Source organism: Dendrobates tinctorius, unplaced genomic scaffold, assembly GCF_039654945.1.
Source record: "Dendrobates tinctorius isolate UK_male_01 unplaced genomic scaffold, ASM3965494v1 ptg000250l, whole genome shotgun sequence".
In the NCBI taxonomy this organism is placed as follows: Eukaryota; Metazoa; Chordata; class Amphibia; order Anura; family Dendrobatidae; genus Dendrobates; species Dendrobates tinctorius.
The window spans coordinates 32,019,993-32,042,472 of record NW_027361917.1 but is presented as its reverse complement, the minus strand read 5'-3'; the positions used below and the strand labels follow the sequence as shown (position 1 = coordinate 32,042,472).

Sequence of the window (22,480 nt, the reverse complement as noted above, 5' to 3'; positions counted from 1 at the left end):
ATGAACCCCACTTGCCATCACTACAGGGCAAGTTGGAAGAGCAGGTCAAAGCACCAGAATTGGCACATCTAATAGATGTCTGTAGGCTGCTATTTTTAGGATGTGGAGGCCAATATCCATGGCCCCTTGCCAGCCTGAGAATACCAGCCTCAAGCTGTCTTCTTTAGGAAGGCTTGTTGTCAAAAATAGGGGAGAACCCCACAATGTTTTTTAAAATATTTATTTAAATAATTTAAAAAATCAGAGTTGGGACCCCTCTATTCTTGATAACCAACCTTGCTGAAGCTGACAGCTGAGGGTTGCAACCCCCAACTGTGAGTTTTGCCTGGCTGGTTATCAAAAATACAGGGAACCCACACCATTTTTTTTTAAAATTATTTATTTACAGTGCAGTAGTGGGCTGATGAATACTCCCATCAACCACTTCTGCGCTTACTGTTATTCGTGGCAGCAGGCATCGGCTGATAGGAGCCAACACAAGTGACCAGAGGTAAACTTTATACCTCCAATCACAGCTGCATCCTCCCGCTGTCTTTTGACAGCTTGGGAACTGCAGGTGTCTGACCTGCGGTAATAATTTTACCACCGGTCATGAACTGGGGGTGTAAGGTTGCCCCCAGTCATCAGGGATTTATTATATTACACCAATTGTCATACATTTACTATTTATTAGTGGTCGTGTGCCATATAACCACTCACAACTTTTGTTTACACCTTCAGTTCCCATTTAAGAACTTGCAGCTCTCTGGTGCCCCCTTACCCTCAGGTCAGTCAGGGAAGTCTACCTAGGATAAGTAGTCACCAGAAAGCCTGTCTTGCCGTGTAATGGCTGTTGGGCACTCTGCAGTGAGGGCCGTATGTATGTCCCCAGACCCAGGATGGGTAATGCACACATTAAACCTCTGTTCCGTCACTTGCAGAGTCTCCCAAATACCCTAGAACACTTTGCTGCCACCAGCTCCTCATTCTACATCAAAATCAATATCGGGTCAGGAGCCAACTCACATGGTAGCATAAATGTAGCATGGAGGACGTGGCTGTAGGTGTTAGAGCAAGGAAAATGAAACTAGTAAATTTTTTTAGATTTACTCCAGAAAATATAGGCAGTGTTTACAAAAATATAAAAGATGTTACAAACAAGGCAAGATGCAGTATATTAAATATCGGAGGAAAGAAGGAGCATGAGATAATATGCAGATAAAAATATCAATACATTTTATTGCTCATCATACAAAGTGCATAATGCCGTAACAATAAGGTGCCAATCAAATGCAGAAACCATACACCCAAGACAACCCACCTCTTCCAAAAGATGGATACAATCCAGGCAAGGAGTCCCATGTATATCCATAGATCTAAAGTACTAGATCCCATATACAATCATTGCACCCAGTGCATTTTCTCCCACCTTCCTGAGACTTCATTATGTTTTTGGGATTTCTGTTGTTATAAAGATGCAGTATATACAGATACTTACAAAGTAAAAGTGGATTAAAATATGTAACTTACAGATCTCAGTCAATGGCACGCCATGTGGAGGAGGGGATCCTTCCCAGAGTGACAGGTCAAAATGCACAGCTTTCCATAGCTAGTTCCCCAGGCAAAAGTCAAATTCCTAAATAGGCATCATAGCCTTATACTTTTCCCTGGGTGACCTCACTGGCGGAGCTATGGAATGCACTTCCCTTTTGAAAGTTACTAAAACTTATGAGAGCCATAACTCTGGCTGCGGGGCTCACTGCGTGTTGACAGAAGTATGACATGTTTTCCTACCAAATTATCTGTCATTTTAGTCCAATCATGCCGTGTCTGTCTGGCACGGTCGGGTAGAAATCCGTTTCTTGGATTCCAGTGGTCGCACGACCTCCAAAATGTTGCTATGAATAGCTTTTATGATGTGGATTTCAAAAATATAAGTTTCCTGCTTCTATGTCTAATGTGCGGAAGCAGTGTTTTCTGCGCTGTCAGTGGTTTGCCGCAAACAGTAATACAGACTTCCTGGTAAAGTCTGTGTTCAGGGTCCGTGCCCGAACAGTAGGTGTTTGGTATGGACACGGAACTTTACTGTTCGGGTTCGGCCATCTTTGTCGAGCAGTCTTTTGTGGTGTTAGCTGTGTCTAATAAAACTAATGTATAACATGACTGTTCAAAAATAGTAAATCACCATTTTTCAGGAGTGAATTACTATGATGCAGAAGTGGTAAACCCCATGCAAGCAATTAGCTGGGGCCTTGCTAGACAATTTTTCCTGCTTAGGAATGTCCGATGGTACATAAAAACCACTGTATAAGCAAAATGTCATTTCTATTCATAGCAACAAAGCCTTGGAAATTGGCATATTAAATTTGCTTCTAATGCATTTCTTTTTCATTCAAATTGCAAAGTCCACATTATTATTATTATTATTATTATTATTATTATTTATTTATATAGCACCATTAAATCCATGGTACTGCACATTAGAAGGGGTTACATCAAAATACAAATATCACTTACAGTAAACAAAACTAACAATGACAGACTGATACAAAGGGAAGAGGGCCCTGGCCTTGCAGGCTTACATTCTACAGGATTATGGGGAAGGAGGCAGACACTTAAGGGGGTTTTACACATAGCGATATCGCTAGCAATATCGCTAAAACGTCACTGATTTTGTGACGTTATAGCGATATTGCTAGCGATATCGCTATGTGTGATACTTACCTCCGACCGGCTCCCCCGCTGTCTGTCGCTGATCGCGCGAGGTCGGGCGGCTCCATTTCTTGTCGGGCGCTTCCTGCTGGGCTTCCTGCTGTGTGAGACGAGCGACGCTGGAGGCGGGTGGGAGGACGTCTGGATCGCTGTGTCTGAAAGGTAAGTATCGTGCGCTGCGTCGCTGCTGCATCGCTGTGAGATCTTTCTGTGTGAAAGCTCACTAGCGACCATTTAGCGATGCACCAGCGATCCTGACTGGGTCGTATCACTGGTCGGATCACTGGTGCATCGCTAAATGTAAAAGGGCCTTTAGGTAGACACTTTAACAAAGTATAAATGGCAATTTGATTGGATTTTTTAAACAAAGATTCTCAACTACTAACTAATAGCGATACCAGCAATGATCTTTGTATTACACAATTTGAGACTAAATAGGTTTTCCGGTAGTTTAATAAGTGTTGACCCTCTTTCAGTTTGAGCCATTTAGCATCAAGTGTATTTCTACACAGTATGTCTTTTAAGTCCTTCCAAGTAAGGCTTTTACAAAGTTAGCCTAAGACTCTCAATGATATATTTCCACATACAATTTTCTGCTAGGCAGAATATTTTTGAGAACAATAAAAAGAATATATGAATTATAAGATTGCAATATGTTGTAAATCAAGACAGACATCATAGTGTTACACCGCCTTAACAAGTTATGTTACTGCAAAGTCTAAACAAATCTTCAGCTTGCTGTTAATTTTTTATTAGCAAAAGTTAGAAAGTATTCCCAAATTAGAAGGTTTTTGTTAGTATATGTTTAGTATGGATGCATTTAGTATATTACATACACAGTAAAACCCTCTCCAGAACTCCCTTTATCCAGACTAGGTTTCATGTAATAGATTTACAATCTGCAGATTTAAATCAGCAGAGATGAGCTGTGGATGAGAAAAGTCATCATGGAGTCGGGACAAGATGAAGAAAGAGAACAACTTCTGAGACAATGTCATCTATCAAGTACCTGGATGTAAAAAATGTCTGTGATGCTGAATAATGTTCATGTTTTCATTTACGTTAGGAGCATTAAATGGGTTTTTTACGTTTGTGATGAGTCTGCAGTCATTCTCTGTGACAGTAGGCTTCTGAATTCTCACAGTGTACACTGCATGCTGTCAGGATTCTCTCCTACCGGCGATTTTCATACATGCACTGACGAGATGACAAAACATGTGTGGACTCACTCAATGAAAATAAATTGAGTGAGGCCAGACATGTCTAGTTGGAATGTGACCAGAAGTATACAAATCACATACTTGTACTGACATGACTGTCCACTCTTGCCACCGGCAAGGAGAATCCTAGAAGTGTGCAGTGCTTGTACTGTGAGAATTCAGAAGCCTGCAGCCACATAGAATGACTGCAGACTTTGATGTCAAACCTGGATAAGGCCTTTAATTATAAAATGAAGCCCTGTAGCCAATCCGAACAGAGTGTAATATAATAACTGTCAGGATTCAGCTCTTATTGCAGGTTCCAGCAGTCATCACATGGCCTCTTCACTCATATGTAATTTTCATTCTGACGATCACATGACCACACAGTTTTCTACTGATCTTCTCAGTTTCTCACTGGACATTGAGAGAATTAGGGAGGGCAGCTCGTCTGCACGTGACTAAGTGTGCGATTTGCATATGTGCTTTGGGGGGGTGCCAGAAAACCTAGCTACACCTCTTTCCCCATCACCACCCAAACACTTGTTGAAAGTTAAATTTAATCTCTAGCCACCTAGCTTCATTATCATGTTCAGTGTTCCTCAAGCCTGAAAACTCACACTAATCAATGTAAGGATACGTTCACACAGCAGTTGTTTAGTTAGTATTTCACATTAGTATTTGAAAACCAAAACCAGAAGAGGAACAATCAGAGATAGAAACACGTCACCGCCTCTGCATTTATGACTGTTCCTGGTTTTGTCTTCCAAATTATGTGAGTTACTGACCAAAATACTGTAGTGTGAATGTGGCCCTTACCGCAGCTGTTAGTCAGGCTGGGTGGGTTGAAACTGGATACACTTTAATTCATAATAAACTGTTTCACTCTTTAGTAGTATTAAAAAATTCTTACTGTAATATCATGATTAAAAAGGCATTCTGACATTAATTTTCAGAGTTAGAACACTAGACTCGTTAGTATGTCAGCCTCTTTCCACACCGTACAGTTTTCACTGAAAAAATATTTGGCAAATTCTGCCCATGCATATAAATTTATTAAAATAGGTGTTTTCCATTAAGCTACAAATACAATACAATTCTATAAACTGAAATGCAATGTTATATTACAGCCTACTTACTGAAACCAACATTTTGGAGGATGTGTACCAACCATACAGCTCATTATTGAAACTTCTCGGTGGGTAACTTAAAAACATTAGTGAAATGGACTGTTCTCCTGTAAAAAAAAGAAAGAAAATCCATATGATCATTTATGTAGTAAAAGAAAATATTCAATTTTGTTTAGTAAATTAAAATGAATTTTTCAAAACATTTCAAGTTATTGCATTTTATCCTGGATTGTCATTCCTAGTTTTATGGCTTATTTTTAATTTGCATCCTGTAAAATTAACCCCTTAACCCCCAAGGGTGGTATGCACGTTTTTGACCGGGCCAATTTTTACAATTCTGACCACTGTTCCTTTATGAGGTAATAACTCTGAAACGCTTCCATGGATACCGGTGATTCTGACACTGTTTTCTCGTGACATATTGGACTTCATGCTAGTGGTAAAATTTCATTCATATAACTTGTGTTTCTTTGTGAAAAAAATGGAAATTTGGCAAAAATTTTGAAAATTTTGCAATTTTCCAACTTTGAATTTTTATGCCCTTAAATCACAGAGATACGGCATGCAAAAAACTTAATAAGTAACATTTCCCACATGTTTACTTTACATCAGCACAATTTTGGAACCAAAATTTTTTTTGGTTAGGAAGTTATAAGGGTTAAAATTTGACCAGCGATTTCTCATTATTGCAACACCATTTTATTTTTACGGACCACATCACATTTGAAGCCACTTTGAGGGGTCTATATGATAGAAAATACCCAAAAGTGACACCATTCTAAAAACTGCACCCCTTAGGGTGCTCAAAACCACATTCAAGAAGTTTATTAACCCCTCAGGTGCTTCACAGGAATTTTTTTAATATTTTAAAAAAAGAACATTTAACTTTTTTCACAAAAAAAAACTTCAGGTTCAATTTTTTTTTTACCAAGAGTAACAGGAGAAATTGGACTGCAAAAGTTATTGTGCAGTTTGTCCTGAGTATGCCGATACCTGATATGTGGGGGGAACCACTGTTTCGGCGCATGGCAGAGCTCAGAAGGGAAGGAGCGCCATTTGACTTTTTCAATGCAAAATTGGCTGAAATTCAGACGTTTGGAGAGCCCCTGATGTACCTAAACAGTGGAAACCTCCCACAAGTGACCCCATTTTGGAAACTAGACCCCCCAAGGAACTTATCTAGATATGTGGTGAGAACTTTGAAACCACAAGGGCTTCACAGAAGTTTATAACATATAGCGGTACAATTAGAAAATCATTTTTTCCACAAAAATGATCTTTTCACCCCAATTTTTATTTTCCCAAGGGTAACAGGACCCTAAAAGTTATTGTGCAATTTGTCCTGAGTATGCTGATACCCCATATGTGGGTATAAACGACTATTTGGGTGCAAGGCAGAGCTCAGAAGGGAGCAGCGCCATTTTACTTTTTTGGCTGAAATTGAGATCGGATACCCTGTCGCGATTGGAAAACCCATGATGTACCAAAACAGTGGAAACCCCCCACAAATGACACCATTTTGGAAACTAGACCCCCCAAGGAACATATCTAGTTGTGTGGTGAGAACTTTGAACCCCAAAGGGCTTCACAGAAGTTTATAACGTACAGCCGTACAATGAGAAAATCATATTTTTTCCACAAAAATGATCTTTTCACCCTCAATTCTTATTTTTCCAAGGATACCAGGACCCTAAAAGTTATTGTGCAATTTTTCCTGAGTACGCTGATACCCCACATTTGGGGGTAAACCACTATTTGGGTGCGTGGCAGCGCTCGGAAGGGAATCAGCGCCATTTGACGTTTTTGGCTGGAATTGAGATCGGACACCATGTCGCGTTTGGAAAGCCCCTGATGTACCAAAACAGTGTAAAACTCCCCACAAATGACACCATTTTGGAAACTAGACCCCCCAAGGAACTTATCTAGATGTGTGGTGAGCACTTTGATCCCCCCAGTGCTTCACAGAAGTTTATAACGCCCGGGCGTGAAAATAAAAAAATCGTACTTTTTCCACAAACATGATCATTTAGTCACCAATTTTTTTATTTTCCCAAGGGTACCAGGAGAAATTGGACCCCAAAAGTTGTTGTTCAATTTGTCCTGAATACGCTCATACCCCATATGTGGGAGAAAACTACTGTATGGGCACACGTCGGGGCTCGGAAGGGAAATAGTGATGTTTTGGAATACAGACTTTGATGAAATGGTCTGCGGGTGTCATGTTGCTTTTGGAGAGCCCCTGATGTACCTAAACTATTGAAACTCCCCACAAGTGACCCCATTTTGGAAACTAGACCCCTTAAGGAACTTATCTAGATGTGTGGTGAGCACTTTGAACCCCCCAGTGCTTCACAGAAGTTTATAACGACCGGGCGTGAAAATATAAAAATCATATTTTTTCAACAAACATGATCTTTTAGTGCCCATTTTTTTTTCCATGGGTAACAGGAGAAATTGGACCCCAAAAGTTGTTGTCCAATTTGTCCTGAGTTCGCTGATACTCCATATGTGGGAGAAAACTACTGTATGGGCACACGTCGGGGCTCGGAAGGGAAGTAGTGACGTTTTGGAATGCAGACTTTGATGGAATTCTCTGTTGGTGTCATGTTGCCTTTGGAGAGCCCCTAATGTACCTAAACAGTGGAAACCCCCCACAAATGACACCATTTTGGCGACTAAACCCCCTAAGGAACTTATCTAGATGTGTGGTGAGCACTTTGAACCCCCAAGGGCTTCACAGAAGTTTATAATGCCCGGGCGTGAAAATAAAAAAATCATTTTTTTCCACAAAAATGATATTTTTGCCCCCAATTTTTTATTTTCCTAAGGGTAGCAGGAGAAATTGGACCCCAAAAGTTGTTTTGCAATTTGTCCTGAGTAGGCTGATACCCTATATGTGGGGGTAAAACACTGTTTGGGCGCATGGCAGAGCTTGGAAGGGAAGGAGCACCATATGACTTTTTCAACTCAGAATTGGCTGGAATTGAGATCAGACACCATGTTGCATTTGGAGAGCACCTGATGTGCCCAAACAGTGGAAACCACCCAATTATAACTCCAACCCTAACCCCAACACACCCCAAACCCTAGCCCTAACCCTAGCCCTAACCCTAGGCCTAGCCCTAGACCTAACCCTAACCCTAACCCTTATGGTAAAATGGAAATAAATACATTTTCTTTTAATTTTATTATTTTTCTCTAAGTGGGTGATAACGGGGGGTTTGATTTACTATTTATGGCGGGTTTTTATTTTTGGCAGCTGTCACACGCTAAAAGACGCTTTTTATTGTAAAAATAGTTTTTGCATCACCACATATTGAGAGCTATAATTTTTCCATATTTTGACCCACAGAGTCATGTGAGGTCTTATTTTTTGCGGGATGAGTTGTCGTTTTTATTGTTATCATTTTCGGGCATGTGAAATCTTTTGATTGCTTTTTATTCCAATTTTTGGGACACAGAATGAAGAAAAACCAGCGTTTCATGAATTTCTTTTGGGGGGTGCGTTTACACCGTTCCGCCTGTGGTAAAATTGATAAAGCGCTTTTATTCCTCGGGTCAGTACGATTACAGCGATATCTCATTTAAGTCGTTTTTTATGTTTTGGCGCTTTTATGCAATGGAAAAAATCTTATATAAAAAATTAATATTTTTGCATCGCTTTATTCTGCGAGCTTTAACTTTTTTATTTTTTTGCTGATGATGCTGTGTGGTGGCTCATTTTTTGCGGACAAGATGACGTTTTCAGTGGTACCATGGTTATTTATATGTGTCTTTTAGATCGCGCGTTATTGCACTTTTTGTTCGGCAGTATCATAATAAAAAATTATTTTTTGCTTCGTTTTTTATTTTTATTTTTTAAGGGGTTCACTACAGGGGTTAACTAATGGGACAGTTTCATAGGGCGGGTCGTTACAGACGCGGCGATACCAAATATGTGTACTTTCATTGTTTTGTTTTTTTATTTCCAAAAAATGAATTTATTTGGGAATTTTATTTATTTTTTTAATTTATTTAGCGATTTTTTTAAAATTATTTTTACACTTTTTTTTTTTTTTTTTACTTTATTACATTGTCCCAGGGGGCACATAGCTGTCATGTGACAGATCGCTGATCTGTCACATCACAGATCACTGTGACAGATCAGAGATCTGTCACAGGCACTGCACAAGGCTTCCTCCTTGCCTGCGCTTTGCAGGCATGAGGAAGCCAGCTCCATGCAGGCCCCTGAAGGTCCCTGTCACCATCTTGGATTCGGGGACCTGCAGGGATGGAGTCCCCTGCAGCAGCACTGCACATTGCGCTGCTGTGGGGGGCTCAAGGAAGCACGGAGGGAGCCCCCTCCCTGCCGATGCTTCCGTTAACCCCCGGTACACCGCGATCGTGTTTGATTGCGGTGTGCAAGGGGTTAACGTGTCGGGGGCGGTCCGTGACCGCCCCTGACACATTGTGCTGGGTGTCAGCTGTGATAATCAGCTGACACCCGGCCGCGATCAGCGGCGCTCACCATGTGGGCGCCGCTGATCGCTGTGACGTACTATCCCGTCCCTGTGAATTAAGTCCCAGGGCACATGGACGGGATAGTACATTACATGACAGAAAGGGGTTAAAATAAAGCATATTTTTACTCTCTGCTGGTTAAGTATTTGCGAGCATGTCAATGATACAAGCTGACATTCAGAGTCATATTATAATATGAAGTGAATACCATTACATTAACAAAGACAAATGACTTAATATACAGCATCTACTTGGCACATTATGCAGAGATTTCAGTGTCATATAATGCATGTCTATTTATAACATTTTTGAAAACTAACGCAAATAAAAATGAATGGAAATGAACCAAACACAATAGTATTTTTATAATGTGTTTCTTTTGTAGTTAAAATCAACAGCTTTGTAAGTAGGATTAATAGAGAGATACTTGGTATTACATGTTTGTCTTGCTTTGTGCACGATATACATTAACTGAATCTAGTTCCAGGCAACATCTTGGTTATAACAATTTAAAGGGAATGTTGTTCCTTTTTTTTTCAGAAGCAGTGCCATTCTTGTCTGTGGACTGTATCTGGTACTGCAGTTCATACCTATAAAACCGGTTGATACAAAATCCCAGTAGCAGAGATCATAACCACTAGTGATAGTGAATACCTAGTAATCCACACCACAAACAGGCATTAGCCCATGGAAAACTCCATTACATGTATAAACAAACAATAAAAGAAAGGGAGTCTATATCCAAGAATAAAATCACTTCATTATTTATTTATACTCACAAAAGGCTGTATAAAATATACATAGACAAAAGTTAATAACCCTAAATACGACAATGCGTTACAGAGAGACTAAAGCCCCCGTTACACACTGCGATATCACTAGCAAGATCACTGTAAAGTCACCGATTTTGTGATGTTGCAGCGATATTGCTAGCGATATCGCTGCATGTGATACTTCCCTCCGACCAGCTCCCCCGCTGGTTATCGCTGATCGTGCGAGAAGCTCCTGGATCATTTCTCGTTGGTCACTTCCTGCTGGGCTTCCTGTGGCGCCGACGAGCGACGCGTGCAGCCGGGCGGGAGGACGCAGGATCGCCGCGTCTGACAGGTAAGTAGCGATCCCCGTCTCCAGCGATGTCGCTGGTGAGGTCTGCCTGTGTGGCAGCTCACTAGCGACCAACTAGCGATGCACCAGCGATCCTGACCGCGTCATATCGCTAGTCGGGATCGCTGGTGCATCGCTAGGTGTAACGGTACCCTAAGGTGCAACTAAGTGCAGGGTTACTAGCAGCAAACAGAATTACCATATATAAAGCAAGTGCCATTACGTTCAAGAGGCCCCATGGATACTGCACAGTGTGTGGTGTTCCTGACAGCAAATGGGTGAGCAATGACCTGGAGGTTATGACCTATGGACTAATAACATGGGTTTATTTAGAAATTCACACCTCACTGGGGGATTATCATACCTATGCTAATTAGTATCCATGGGGCCTCTTGAACATAATGGCACTTGCTTTATGTATGGTAATTGTGTTTGCTGCTAGTAACCTTGCACTTAGTTGCACCTTAAGGGGGCTTCACACATAGCGATATCACTAGCAATAAGGCTAAAGCATCACCGATTTTGTGACGCAGCAGCCATATTGCTAGCGATAATGCTAAATGTGATACTTACCTCCGACCAGCTCCCCCGCTGGCTATCGCTGATCGCACGAGAACGTCCAGGGCCGTTTCTCGTCGTCAGCTTCCTGCTGGGCTTCCTGCTGGCGCCGACGAGCGACACGTGGATGCAGGCGGGAGGACGTCTTCATCGCCGTGTCTGACAGGTAAGTATCGACCGCTGCTGCGTCGCACCAGTGATCCTGACCAGTTCATATCGTGGTCGGAATCGCTGGTGCATCGCTAAATGTGACGGGACCCTTAATCTCTCTGTAACGCATTGTCATATTTATGGTTGTTAACTTTTATCTATGTATATTTTAAACAGCCTTTTGTGAGTACAAATAAATAATGAAGTGATTTTATTCTTGGATATAGACTTCGTTTCTTTTCTGGTTTGTTTATACTATAAAACTGGTTGGCTTACTGAAATGTATGTTCAGTAAATGCACTCAATGCTTGGTCTGGGCTTCAAGCCCCAGGTTGCTTTGATAGCAGCTTCAGCTCATCTGCATGGTTGGGTCTGGTGTCTCTCATCTTCCTCTTGACAATACCCCATAGATTCTCTATGGGGTTAAGGTCAGGCGAGTTTTCTGGCCAATCAAGAACAGTGATACTGTTGCTTTAAAACCAGGTATTGGTACTTTTGGTAGTGTGGACAGGTGCCAAGTCCTGCTAGAGAATGACATTTCCATCTCCAAAAGCTTGATGGCAGAGGGAAGCATGAAGTGCTCTAAAATTTCCGGGTAGATGACTGCGCTGACTTTGGTCTTGATAAAACACAGTGGACCTACACCAGCAGATGACATGGCTCCCCAAACCATAACTGATTGTGGATACTTCACACTAGACCTCAAGCAACTTGGTTTCTGTGCCTGTCCACTCTTCCTCCAGACTCTGGGGCCTTGATTTCCAAATGAAATGCAAAATTTACTTTCTTTGTGGAGTGTGTCAAAGACTATTCTGGACAACTGTAAAGTCAGCAGTCTTCCCCATGATTTTGGAGCCTACTGAAACAGATTAAGGGACCTTTTTAAACGCTTAGGTAGCCTTTGCAGGTGTTTTTTGTTAATTATTCTAACTTACTGAGAAAATGATTTCTGGGTTTTCATTGGCTGCAAGCCATAATCATCAACATTAACAGAAATAAATACTTGAAATAGATCACTCTGTTTGTAATGACTATATAACATATGAGTTTCAATTTTTGTATTGAAGAATTGAAATAAATTAACTTTTTGATGATATTCTAATTTTGTGAGAAGCACGTGTACTTGTAAGATCATTCTAGTACAACTACGAGCATGGCTTTCAAGTTGACTATATTGCTTGATAAAGCCATCATCAGTACCCTGTGCTCATCTGATGCTACAGAGGCAAAGCTGCCTCATGCTTGCAGCATGGGGTAGGCAGAGATTGGATAAGTATTGCTTAACGCCTTTGGTCCAAAGTAGAGCATGCTGTCCACTGGTAAGCAGGAAGACAGAAAGCAGAGAAGTGATGTGCTCCTGAAGATACAAGAAGAGAATAATTGGAGAAAGAAGGCAGCAATGTTTGAGCAGACCCATGTAGTTAAGATGGCGTCAAAACAGGTGCAAAACTACCGATGATACAACCACTCACGGCCTACCAATCCATGGAGGGGGTGGATGCTTGGTATATTATTGCACAATAGAGACTTGTATGGGGCGTTGTTAACATACAGGTAAGGCACAGCATCCAGCTTAACAGCCTATTAGTGATGCCCACACTATTAGCCCATCGCTATCCAAATGCATCCCATGTGAACAGACTCCACAGTTTACAAGACCAAATGGGCCTGGCTACACCCTGAAAAATAAAGTGCAGAAAATACATATAAAAATATGTGAGGTCTTAGGCTACTTTCACACTTGCGTTTTTTTGCACTGCGCACCGTGCGCAGTGCAAACGCACATAAAAAACGCATCATGCGTTTTTGTGCATTTTTTTGCGTTTTTTTAAAAAAACGCATGCTTTTTTTGCGCTGACGTGCGCTTTACCATGCGCACGTCAGTGCACCCATAGACTATAATGTGCATGCGCATGCGTTTTTTGGGGCAAGTCGGATGCTCAAAAAATGCAACAGAGTGCATTTTGTGTGCCCGAGCGCACACTACAAAAAATCGCATGCACATACAAACGCGTACAAATGCATGTGTATGCGCACTCATGTTAAGAATAGGAAAAAAAACACATGCTTTTTTTGCGCGAAAAAGCAGCGCAAAAAATGCAAGTGTGAAACCAGCCATAGTCGATATTTTGGCCAAGATATGCAATCCTGCAACCCACATTTGTCTGGAGGCCTTGTTAGGTAAACATTGCTGCTTTCTTTCTGCTGTTTTTAGAATTTTTGGAGGCTCTTTAGTCCTCTTTAAGTTACTTTGCTGATTAGTGTTAAGAAGAGAATAATGCGTAACCCGGACCTAAGCCCGGTAGCTTACTTTTTTTTGCTATTTTCTGCAAAATTGGTGCATTTTTCATATCTTACTTTGCAATTTTGAAATAAACTTGTAAAACTTATTTATTTGAGTTCCTCCATATGATTTGCATAAGGTTCAGACGTCACACATTTTAGGGTTAAAGTTACTATACTGAGCTGCAAATGCAAAGACATCCAATTTTGTATTGTAATTTTTATGTTAATTTTGAGCAACGCTTAAGAAATTTTTGGATAGCATACCTGAAATGTGTTGACATAAATTCCATATTTATGACAATATTAAAAAAAAAGGTCTTGTTGCTTTTAGCAACAAATCATTTTGCAGATTTTGGTTCGTATTCTGTTCTTGAAAAATTAAAGAAACAAATTCAAATGTGCTCCACAGTTGCTTTGTGTGTCAATAGAGGTAAATCAATTTGAATCATCATAGCATCAGAAATCTGTAATATAACCGGAGATGTGTCCTTATGTCTGAAGGACAGTGTGGGCCAGAGTCAACAGCTGTTACGACGAGAGGGAGAATGTCATCTCCCCTGCCCATTCCACAGCTCTCACCAGTCATCCATCTCCCCTGCCCACTCCCCAACTACACCAGTCACCCATCTACCCTGCTTGCTATAGTCATCCATCACCCATCTTCTGTGCCCACTTGCCGCCTCTCACCAGTCACTTGATGCCAATTCCCTGCCTATTGGTTCTTACAAGAGCAAATAGTGATCGGAAGCCTTCTGGGGTGAACCACTGCGGAGACAGCACAGCAGTGTGTAAGCTCCATTACGATAGCACCAACACTACATTTATACAGGTTTACTGTTTGTGTGCCAAAAATAACAATACCACACTACGGAGTGATTACATTCACGATGTCAGAAAGAGACAGATGGCATCAGCAATACCACACTATAGCGTCATTACATCCAGGATGTCTGCTTTGCTGCAGTGGATTCACTGGCGGTGATCAGAGAGAGTGAATGGCCTCAGAGATTGCATTGTGCCCATGTGCGATCTACGGTGACATTTTCTTGAAGTATTACAATGCAATGTTTACATCACTGAGGAGAGAAAATGAATGGTGCTGGAGATTTTAGTTTGCGCATGCGCAATCCCCGGCACCTTTTCTGTGAAGTGTTACAATGCAATGTTAACAAAGCAGTGCACACATTTTCTGCATACTCGAGTTATGCCCTGACTGAAGCACCATTTTGCTAAACTGTCCAAAAATTGCACTGACTTTACAAATTGAAGTATGAAAAATATAAATAATAGGAAAGTAGACAGGCATATATAAGAGGAAAACATATATAAGACACCACCAAAAAACATCTGCACCTACTACTCAACATAAATACCACAGACTAAAAAAAAAATTGTTTACGCACTGACTCAACAGCCATTTCATTGAACTATTAAAGCTGCCCTAGGAAGTTCAGGTGCAGTGAAAAAAAGAAGAGAGGAAAGCAGCCCAGGGAAAATAATATTCATAGAACCCCATCCACAAACTCTCACACCAACAACCCAACATCAGTAAAAACAACAGACTTTAAAAAAAGAGGTTTAAGCACAAATGATTTTATTTAAGTATTGTACTAAAACATTTAAATAGAGCACACGCTGAGCATAGCAATACCTGTTTTAAATGGCTGATAGCCGGTGTACAAATGTAATGTAGAGAACGTAATCACTCAGGTGTGGCAGGAGGAAGGCAGGAGGTGTGTTTCTTTAAAATAAAGTCTGTGCTGGTTTATTTGCTCTATAAACCCCTAAGCAACAACAAATGGTAAAAGGGCCTTTAGAGCAGGCAAAATAACACAAAATGTCCAGACTGGGCAATGTCCAGCATGCAGGCTCAGTCTGGAGCCACACACACAGGAGGGCTTCTCCCTCCCAAGACACAGACCATGTGCCAACAACAGCCACCATAATGTAGGCTGTAACCACACCCACAGGTTGAGGTATGTGGGTAGCCAGACCGGTCCATCTCTCATAGCTACTGGCATTCCAGACCCAGGTGCACTAAACAACATCCTAGTGCTTATGTGCACTAAAGAAAAATACTCCGGGTTACATCACAGGGAACAGCCTCCCTGTGACACATATCCTCCCTTTGAACACGCGGCCATTAGCCTCCTTACAGTAAGAAATATATATTTGCTAATGGACATTTAAATGGCAGACCAGATCAAGATAGGAAACAGAAGAGGAAAATACCAATCATAAGGTCCAAAAAAATTTTTGGGAAGAGAGGAGGTAATTAGAAAAGTAAAAAAAAGACTTTATTAGGCATACATGGTAAAAAGTGACACTACAAGCAAAAGAGTGCCCGCAATGTACAATGCACAATATTCAAAAAATGATAATCAATGAAGGACCACAAGAGAGGTATCTACTATGTATGAAACAAACTAAGTAGGTGACCAGATGTAATTTACAGCATTCTGTATGCAAAGTTTTATTAATGTAAAACTGTAGTGGATGCATATAAAATGGTGAGCCTGTAAATGAATCAATGGTACATCAAGTAGAGTATAACATAAATAGTGCCTATAGTGAGAAAATGTATATGAAAATATCCACACTGCCATGATTCTGGACCACATAATTCTCACCCTGATTCTCCTTCGTCCCACCATGCTGAGTGCCCGGGAACAAGTGATCCCACACTTGGGCACTCTAAAGGGATGATCAAATTTCCATTTATAGATTCTGGCCTATCGCCCTCCCCAAATCAAATGGGACATGAGAAGATCGCATGTAGCGATGCTCAAATATTTGAGCAGCTACGCTCTCAGTGGGAAAATGAAATTACTGTTGCAAGAGGTTGATGATGTTGAGACACGATTGATCTACAGTACCACAACAGTCAGGAAGAGGCAGTGGGGTGGCCGGCGACACAAGGCGGGCAAGTGTTTTCCAGAGCACCAACTCAGGTAAAGTTGCCAGGCCAAGGCTTAGGTGTTCCCGAGCCTGGCGCCTTTTTAAAGACAGTCCAGTTAACCCTGAAAAGGCCATTTGCAACACCTGCCATGCCAGCATCAGAAGGGGCAGCACAACTACCAGTCTGACCACCACCAGCATGCTCAGGCACATGAAAGCAAATCTCCTGACTAGTTAGGCCACATGCCAGGCTTCAGAAACAGTGTCTGTGGGTGACACTACTATCTCTTCCCTTGTTCTACGTCCACATTAATTCCCTGTCCAACATGCAAATGAAGATGTCTCACACCCTGCACCTGTTGTTACACACTTGCAATGACCATCAGCAACCACGTCCTTGTCCAGATGCAGCATTCAGTTGTACCTACCCCAGTCCTTGGAATGCAAGCTTAAATACACAGCCACCCATAGGCTATATTGCTAAATGGCCACATTTCCAGACTGCTTGCTCTGGAAATGTTGCCGTTTAGGCTGGTGTAGATGGAAGATTTCAGCAAACTGATGGCGGAGGCCGTTCCTCAGCACTAGATCACCAGCTGCCATTATTTCTTCTGCCTTACACAAGCATGTGTCACATAACATCAGTCATGCCCTGATCAACTCTGTTACTGGGAATGTTCACTTAGCCATAAGACATATGATAAAGTATTTCATAGCATCCTTATTGAAAAAATGACCAAGTATGGGATTGACAAGGCTGCTGTTTGGTGGATAGATAACTGGCTCTGTGATCATACTCTAAAAGTGGTAATAGATGGTAGCACATCAAATTGTAAGAGTGTTTCAAGTGGGGTACCACAAGGCTCTGTACTGGCCCCAGTGTTGTTCGACATTTTTATACATTATTTAGGTAAAGAAACTGAAGGTAAACTAATCAAATTTGCAGACGATGCAAAGCTAGGAGGGATAGTTAACACTAGAGAAGAAAGAGAAAGGATTTAGGAGGATCTAGAGAGGCTTGAACAATGAGCAGTGACTAATAGAATGGTATTTAACAGAGAGAAATAAAATATTCTACATCTGGACAAGAAAAACAAAAATTACATCTACATAATGGGAGGAATAGAACTGTTGGATGTACATGTGAAAAAGACATGGGTACACTAATAGATCACAGACTGCATATAAGTCAACTGTGTGATGCAGCAGCAAAAAGGCAAACACAGTTATGTATTATGAGAAGCATAGATTAAAGGTCTCATGAAGTAATTATCCCCCTCTACTCCTTCTTGGTCAGGCCTCATCTGGAATACTGTGTTCAGTTCTGGGCACAACATGGGTGTGGAATGCGGTGAATATTCATTTCTCTTAAGTAGCGGGCATACATGATCACAAGGCAGCTGCAGGAAGCTGGCAGCTGACACTGTGCATGCTATTAAAGAGCAAGCAGTGAATACTCACTGCCCTCCATGCACATAGTCCGGGAGTGCAGAACAGTGAGCATTCTGGCAGCTGTGCTCTACTTGTAAGCAGTGCATGACATCCCTGCCATGTGCTGCTTACAAGCATAAAACAGCTGCAGGCACCAGCACAAGCTGCTGCGAGGGAGCACAGAATGGTAAGTGTAATTTTTTATTTTTAAATGTTTTTTCTCTGATGAGACCATTCCTACCAGGATAGGGATGAGGGGGCCATGCACACCAGTATGGTGATGAGAGGGGCCATGCATTCTAGGATAAGGATGAGGGGGCCCATGCACACCAAGATATGGATGAGGAGGCTATGCATACTAGGATAAGGATGAGGGGGCCAAGCATACCAGGATGAGGATGAGAGGAGCGATGCATACCAGGTGTAATGTCACGTGTGACTGGATACACTGCCTCCAGCAGGGCAAATTTCTATAACACCCATGACCCTGGAACACCGGGGAAACCGTTACAATGGAGGGCCCTGCAATAGGGAACAGGGATGTGGAGACCTTCTGCACTCCCCAGAGTCAGTGTCCCTACACTCCTGAGGATCCCTAGGCAGGTTCCGCACCTGGCGACGAGCTGGATACCTCGAATCCCTAATTCGCCCTGCACCTAACCCTTTCTAGTGAACTGGACGGTGCAGAAACTAATCCCACCACTGCACTAATACACACACAAGGAAAGTCACAAACAGGGAAAAACACCACTTAGCTTTGCTCTGTTGCTATTGCTCCCAGCAACAGAGTACAACACCAAAGTTCAGCTTCACCCCTGAAGCTCGACACCTGAATTCAGCTTCCGCCTGAAGCTATTACACAAGAGCTCCCCTGAGCTGCCAGGAACTCCTCTCTGTAGTTCCTTCCTTCACCAGACTTGGTTGGAAATGAGCAATAAATACCAACCGTGAGTGAGACCACCTGCAACTCCTTTATAGGTAGCAGCCAGGGAATCACACCTGCTCCATTATCATGTGCCATAACACCAGCGGCCACCGGGGGCAACTGAACCAAAGTAACCAGAGTGCAATGACCCTAACGGTAACCGGGGGCAAAACTATAACTAAAACAACCACAGTGTAATGACCCTAACGGCCACCGGGGGCAAAAGTAACTTTAAGCAAACAGCTTAAAGGAATAAAAGGTTACTTGTGCAAAATCTGTCATAATCCAACCTGGATCATGACACCAGGGTAGGGAAGAGGGTGCCATGTATACCAGGATGGGGATGAGGGGACCATATATACCAGGATAGGGGATATTAAGTACAGAATTGACCAAATTCTTTTCTTCAATATTTTTTTCTAATTTCCTCCTCTAAAACCTAGGTGCGTCTTATGGTCCGATGCATCTTACAGTCTGAAAAAATACGGTAGATATTAGAAAACATTTTTGATAGTGTGGGTGATCAATGAGTGAAATCAGCTGTCATGAGAGGTAGTGAATAGTGATGGGCGAGCACTAAAATGCATGGATGCTCGTTGCTCGGGCCAAGCAAATTGGAATGCTCGGGAGCTCGACCCAAGCAACGAGCCCAATGTAAGTCTATGGGAAAACCGAGCATTTTTACCGCGATCCCCCCGTGGTCCTTTTAGGATCTAAAAACATCTGAAATCAATGGGAACAGTGCTCAAATGCCATGGGAACATCATGGGAAATACCCCTGGAAGCATTTCTGACTCCCAGTTCACAGCTGTGAACAATGTTTTCAGAGTATTACGCTACTTTTACAGGCGCACACAAAAACATGCAAAAACGAAACCAAAATGGATTTTCCTGGGAAATATGTTAAAGACCTATCCTTTCCAGGGTAATGATTTGTATGTAAGGCAAAATAAAGAACCCCCTCAAAAAATGTACCTCCACCACTTGTTCACACATAGGGTTTTTGATGCTTTTTCCACTGTAGCATTGCTTTAAACCAATACAAATGCATTCACTGGTAAATGTCCTTTACCAACCTTAGCTGGCCATGTGGAGTATGACACATCATCAGACACATCCTGTTTCATTTATGAAGGAGGGACTCTAAAAAACACAAAGTCCATTTTTATAGGCTCAGCAGTCGACCCTCACATTTCTTAGAGAGCCATAAGCTGACTATGCATTTTGTTCCCATTATTAAACAGTGGGTCTGCTATACTGTTATAGCCTATGTAGTGACTGGTTGGGCTGCCAAAAATTAGTACGCACCCTAATACCCCTTTGACGAGACGTATAGGAGGACCTCATGAAAAAAATTTCCCATTATAAAAAAAATGGGTCTCCCAGAGTGTTTGCCTATGCATTGAATGCAAGCCCTGCCTTGCCCCAAAGATACATACACCCCAACACTTGTAACAGATGTCCTGGATAGCCACATGAAACCAAAATTCCCATTATTATGACTTTTGGACTCACAGAAAATTTGCCCATGAAGTGAATGCAAGGCTTGCCCTGCCACAAAGTTACACACACCCCAATAGCACTTGGACCAGACATCCTGGATGGTCACATGAAAGCAAAGTTCCCATTATTTTTCATTTGGTACTGCCATACTGTTACCCTATACATTGTATCCAAGGCCTGCCTTGCCCCAAAGTCACACGCGCCCCAATAATCCTTTGAACCGATGAACTGGATGGCCACATGAAACTAAAGTTCCCATTATTATGATTTTTGTATTACCAGAAAGTTTGCCCATGAAGTGAATGCACATGAACGTGAATGCAAGGCCTGCCCTGTCCCAAAGTTAAACGCACCCCAATGACACTTGGACCAGACGTCCTGGATGGCCACATGAAACAAAAGTTCCCATTATTTTTCATTTGGTACTGCCATACTGTTAGCCTATGCATTGAATGCAAGGCCTGCCTTGCCTCAAAGTTACACGCACCCCAATAACCCTTTGGTTTCATGTGGCCATCCAGTACGTTGGATCAAAGTTCCCATTATTATGATTTTTGGACTCCCAGAAAGTTTGCCCATGAAGTGAATGCAAGGCCTGCCTTGCCCCAAAATTACACGCACCTCAATAACCCTTTGAGCAGACACACTAGATGGCCACATGAAACCAAAGTTCCCATTATTATTATTTTTGGACTCCCATAAAATTTGCTCATGAAGTGAATGCAAGGCCTGCCCCAAAGGTACACGCACCCCAATTACACTTTGACCAGATGTCCTGGATGGCCAAATGTAACCAAAGTTCCCATTATTTTTCATTTGGTACTGCCATACTGTTAGGCTATGCATTGAATACAAGGCCTGCCTTGCTCCAAAGTTACACACACCCCAATAACCCTTTGAACCAACATACTGTATGGCCACATGAAACCAAAGTTCCCATTATTATGATTTTTGGACTTCCATAAAGTTTCACCATAAAGTGAATGCAAGGTCTGCCTTACCCCAAAGTTATACGCACCCCAATAACCCTTTGAACCGACATACTGGATGGCCACATGAAACCAAAGTTCCCATTATTATGATTTTTGGACTCCCAGAAAGTTTGCCCATGAAGTGAGTGCAAGGCCTGCCCTGCCCCAAAGTTGCATGCACCCCAATAACACTTGGACCAGACGTCCTGGATGGCCATATGAAACCAAAGTTCCCATTATTTTTCATATGGTACTGCCATAATGTTAGCCTATGCATTCAATGCAAGGCCTGCCTTACCCAAAAGTTACACGCACCCCAATAACCCTTTGAACCGATGTACTGGATGGCCACATGAAACTAAAGTTCCCATTATTATGATTTTGGACTCCCAGAAAGTTTGCCCATGAAATGAATGCAAGGCCTGTCCTGCCCAAAAGTTACACGCACCCCAATAACTCTTTGAATCGACGTACTGCATGAACACATGAAACCAAAGTACCCATTATAATGATTTTGTACTACGAGAAAGTTTGCCCATGAAGTGAGTGCAAGGCCTGCCCTGCCCCAAAGTTATATGCACCCCAATAACACTTGGACCAGATGTCCTGGATGGCCACATGAAACCAAAGTTCCCATTATTTTTTATTTGGTAGTGCCATACTGTTATGCAAGGCCTTCCTTGCCCCAAAGTTACACGCACCACAATAACCCTTTGAACCGACGTACTGGATGGCCACATGAAACCAAAGTTCCCATTATTATGATTTTCGGACTCCCACAAAGTTTGCCCATGAAGTGAATACAAGGCCTGCCCCAAATTTGCACGCACCATAATCCCCCTTGGGAATAAATGTGGAAGATGGCCTGCGAAAAATGTTTTCCCAGTTTAAAGGAACGGGTCTCCTATGGTTGTGATGCCCATACAATAAGTGTATGGGCTGCCAAACATTTCCCCCTGGGGGATACACATCATCCTACTGTGTCAATATTTTTATCCTACTGTGTCAATATTTTTTTATGGCCATCATAAACGCCCGTGCAAAAAAGTACAGTAGCTGCTGCATCAAGGAACACGTTCACCCTCGTGTTCTAGTGGTGGTGTCTGAAGAGACGTGGAGGATGACCTCCGAAAA

General features: G+C 42.0%; 1 protein-coding gene across 1 annotated transcript in view; it reads right to left on the bottom strand.

Moving 5' to 3' along the window:
• Positions 1-22,480, bottom strand: part of LOC141063516 (proton-coupled folate transporter-like) — a 614,330-nt gene that overhangs the window by 349,323 nt on the left and 242,527 nt on the right. The window contains exon 3 of the mRNA XM_073557601.1: positions 5,030-5,127. Coding sequence (XP_073413702.1) covers positions 5,030-5,127 — 98 coding nt within the window. The remainder of the gene's footprint in view (positions 1-5,029; positions 5,128-22,480) is intronic.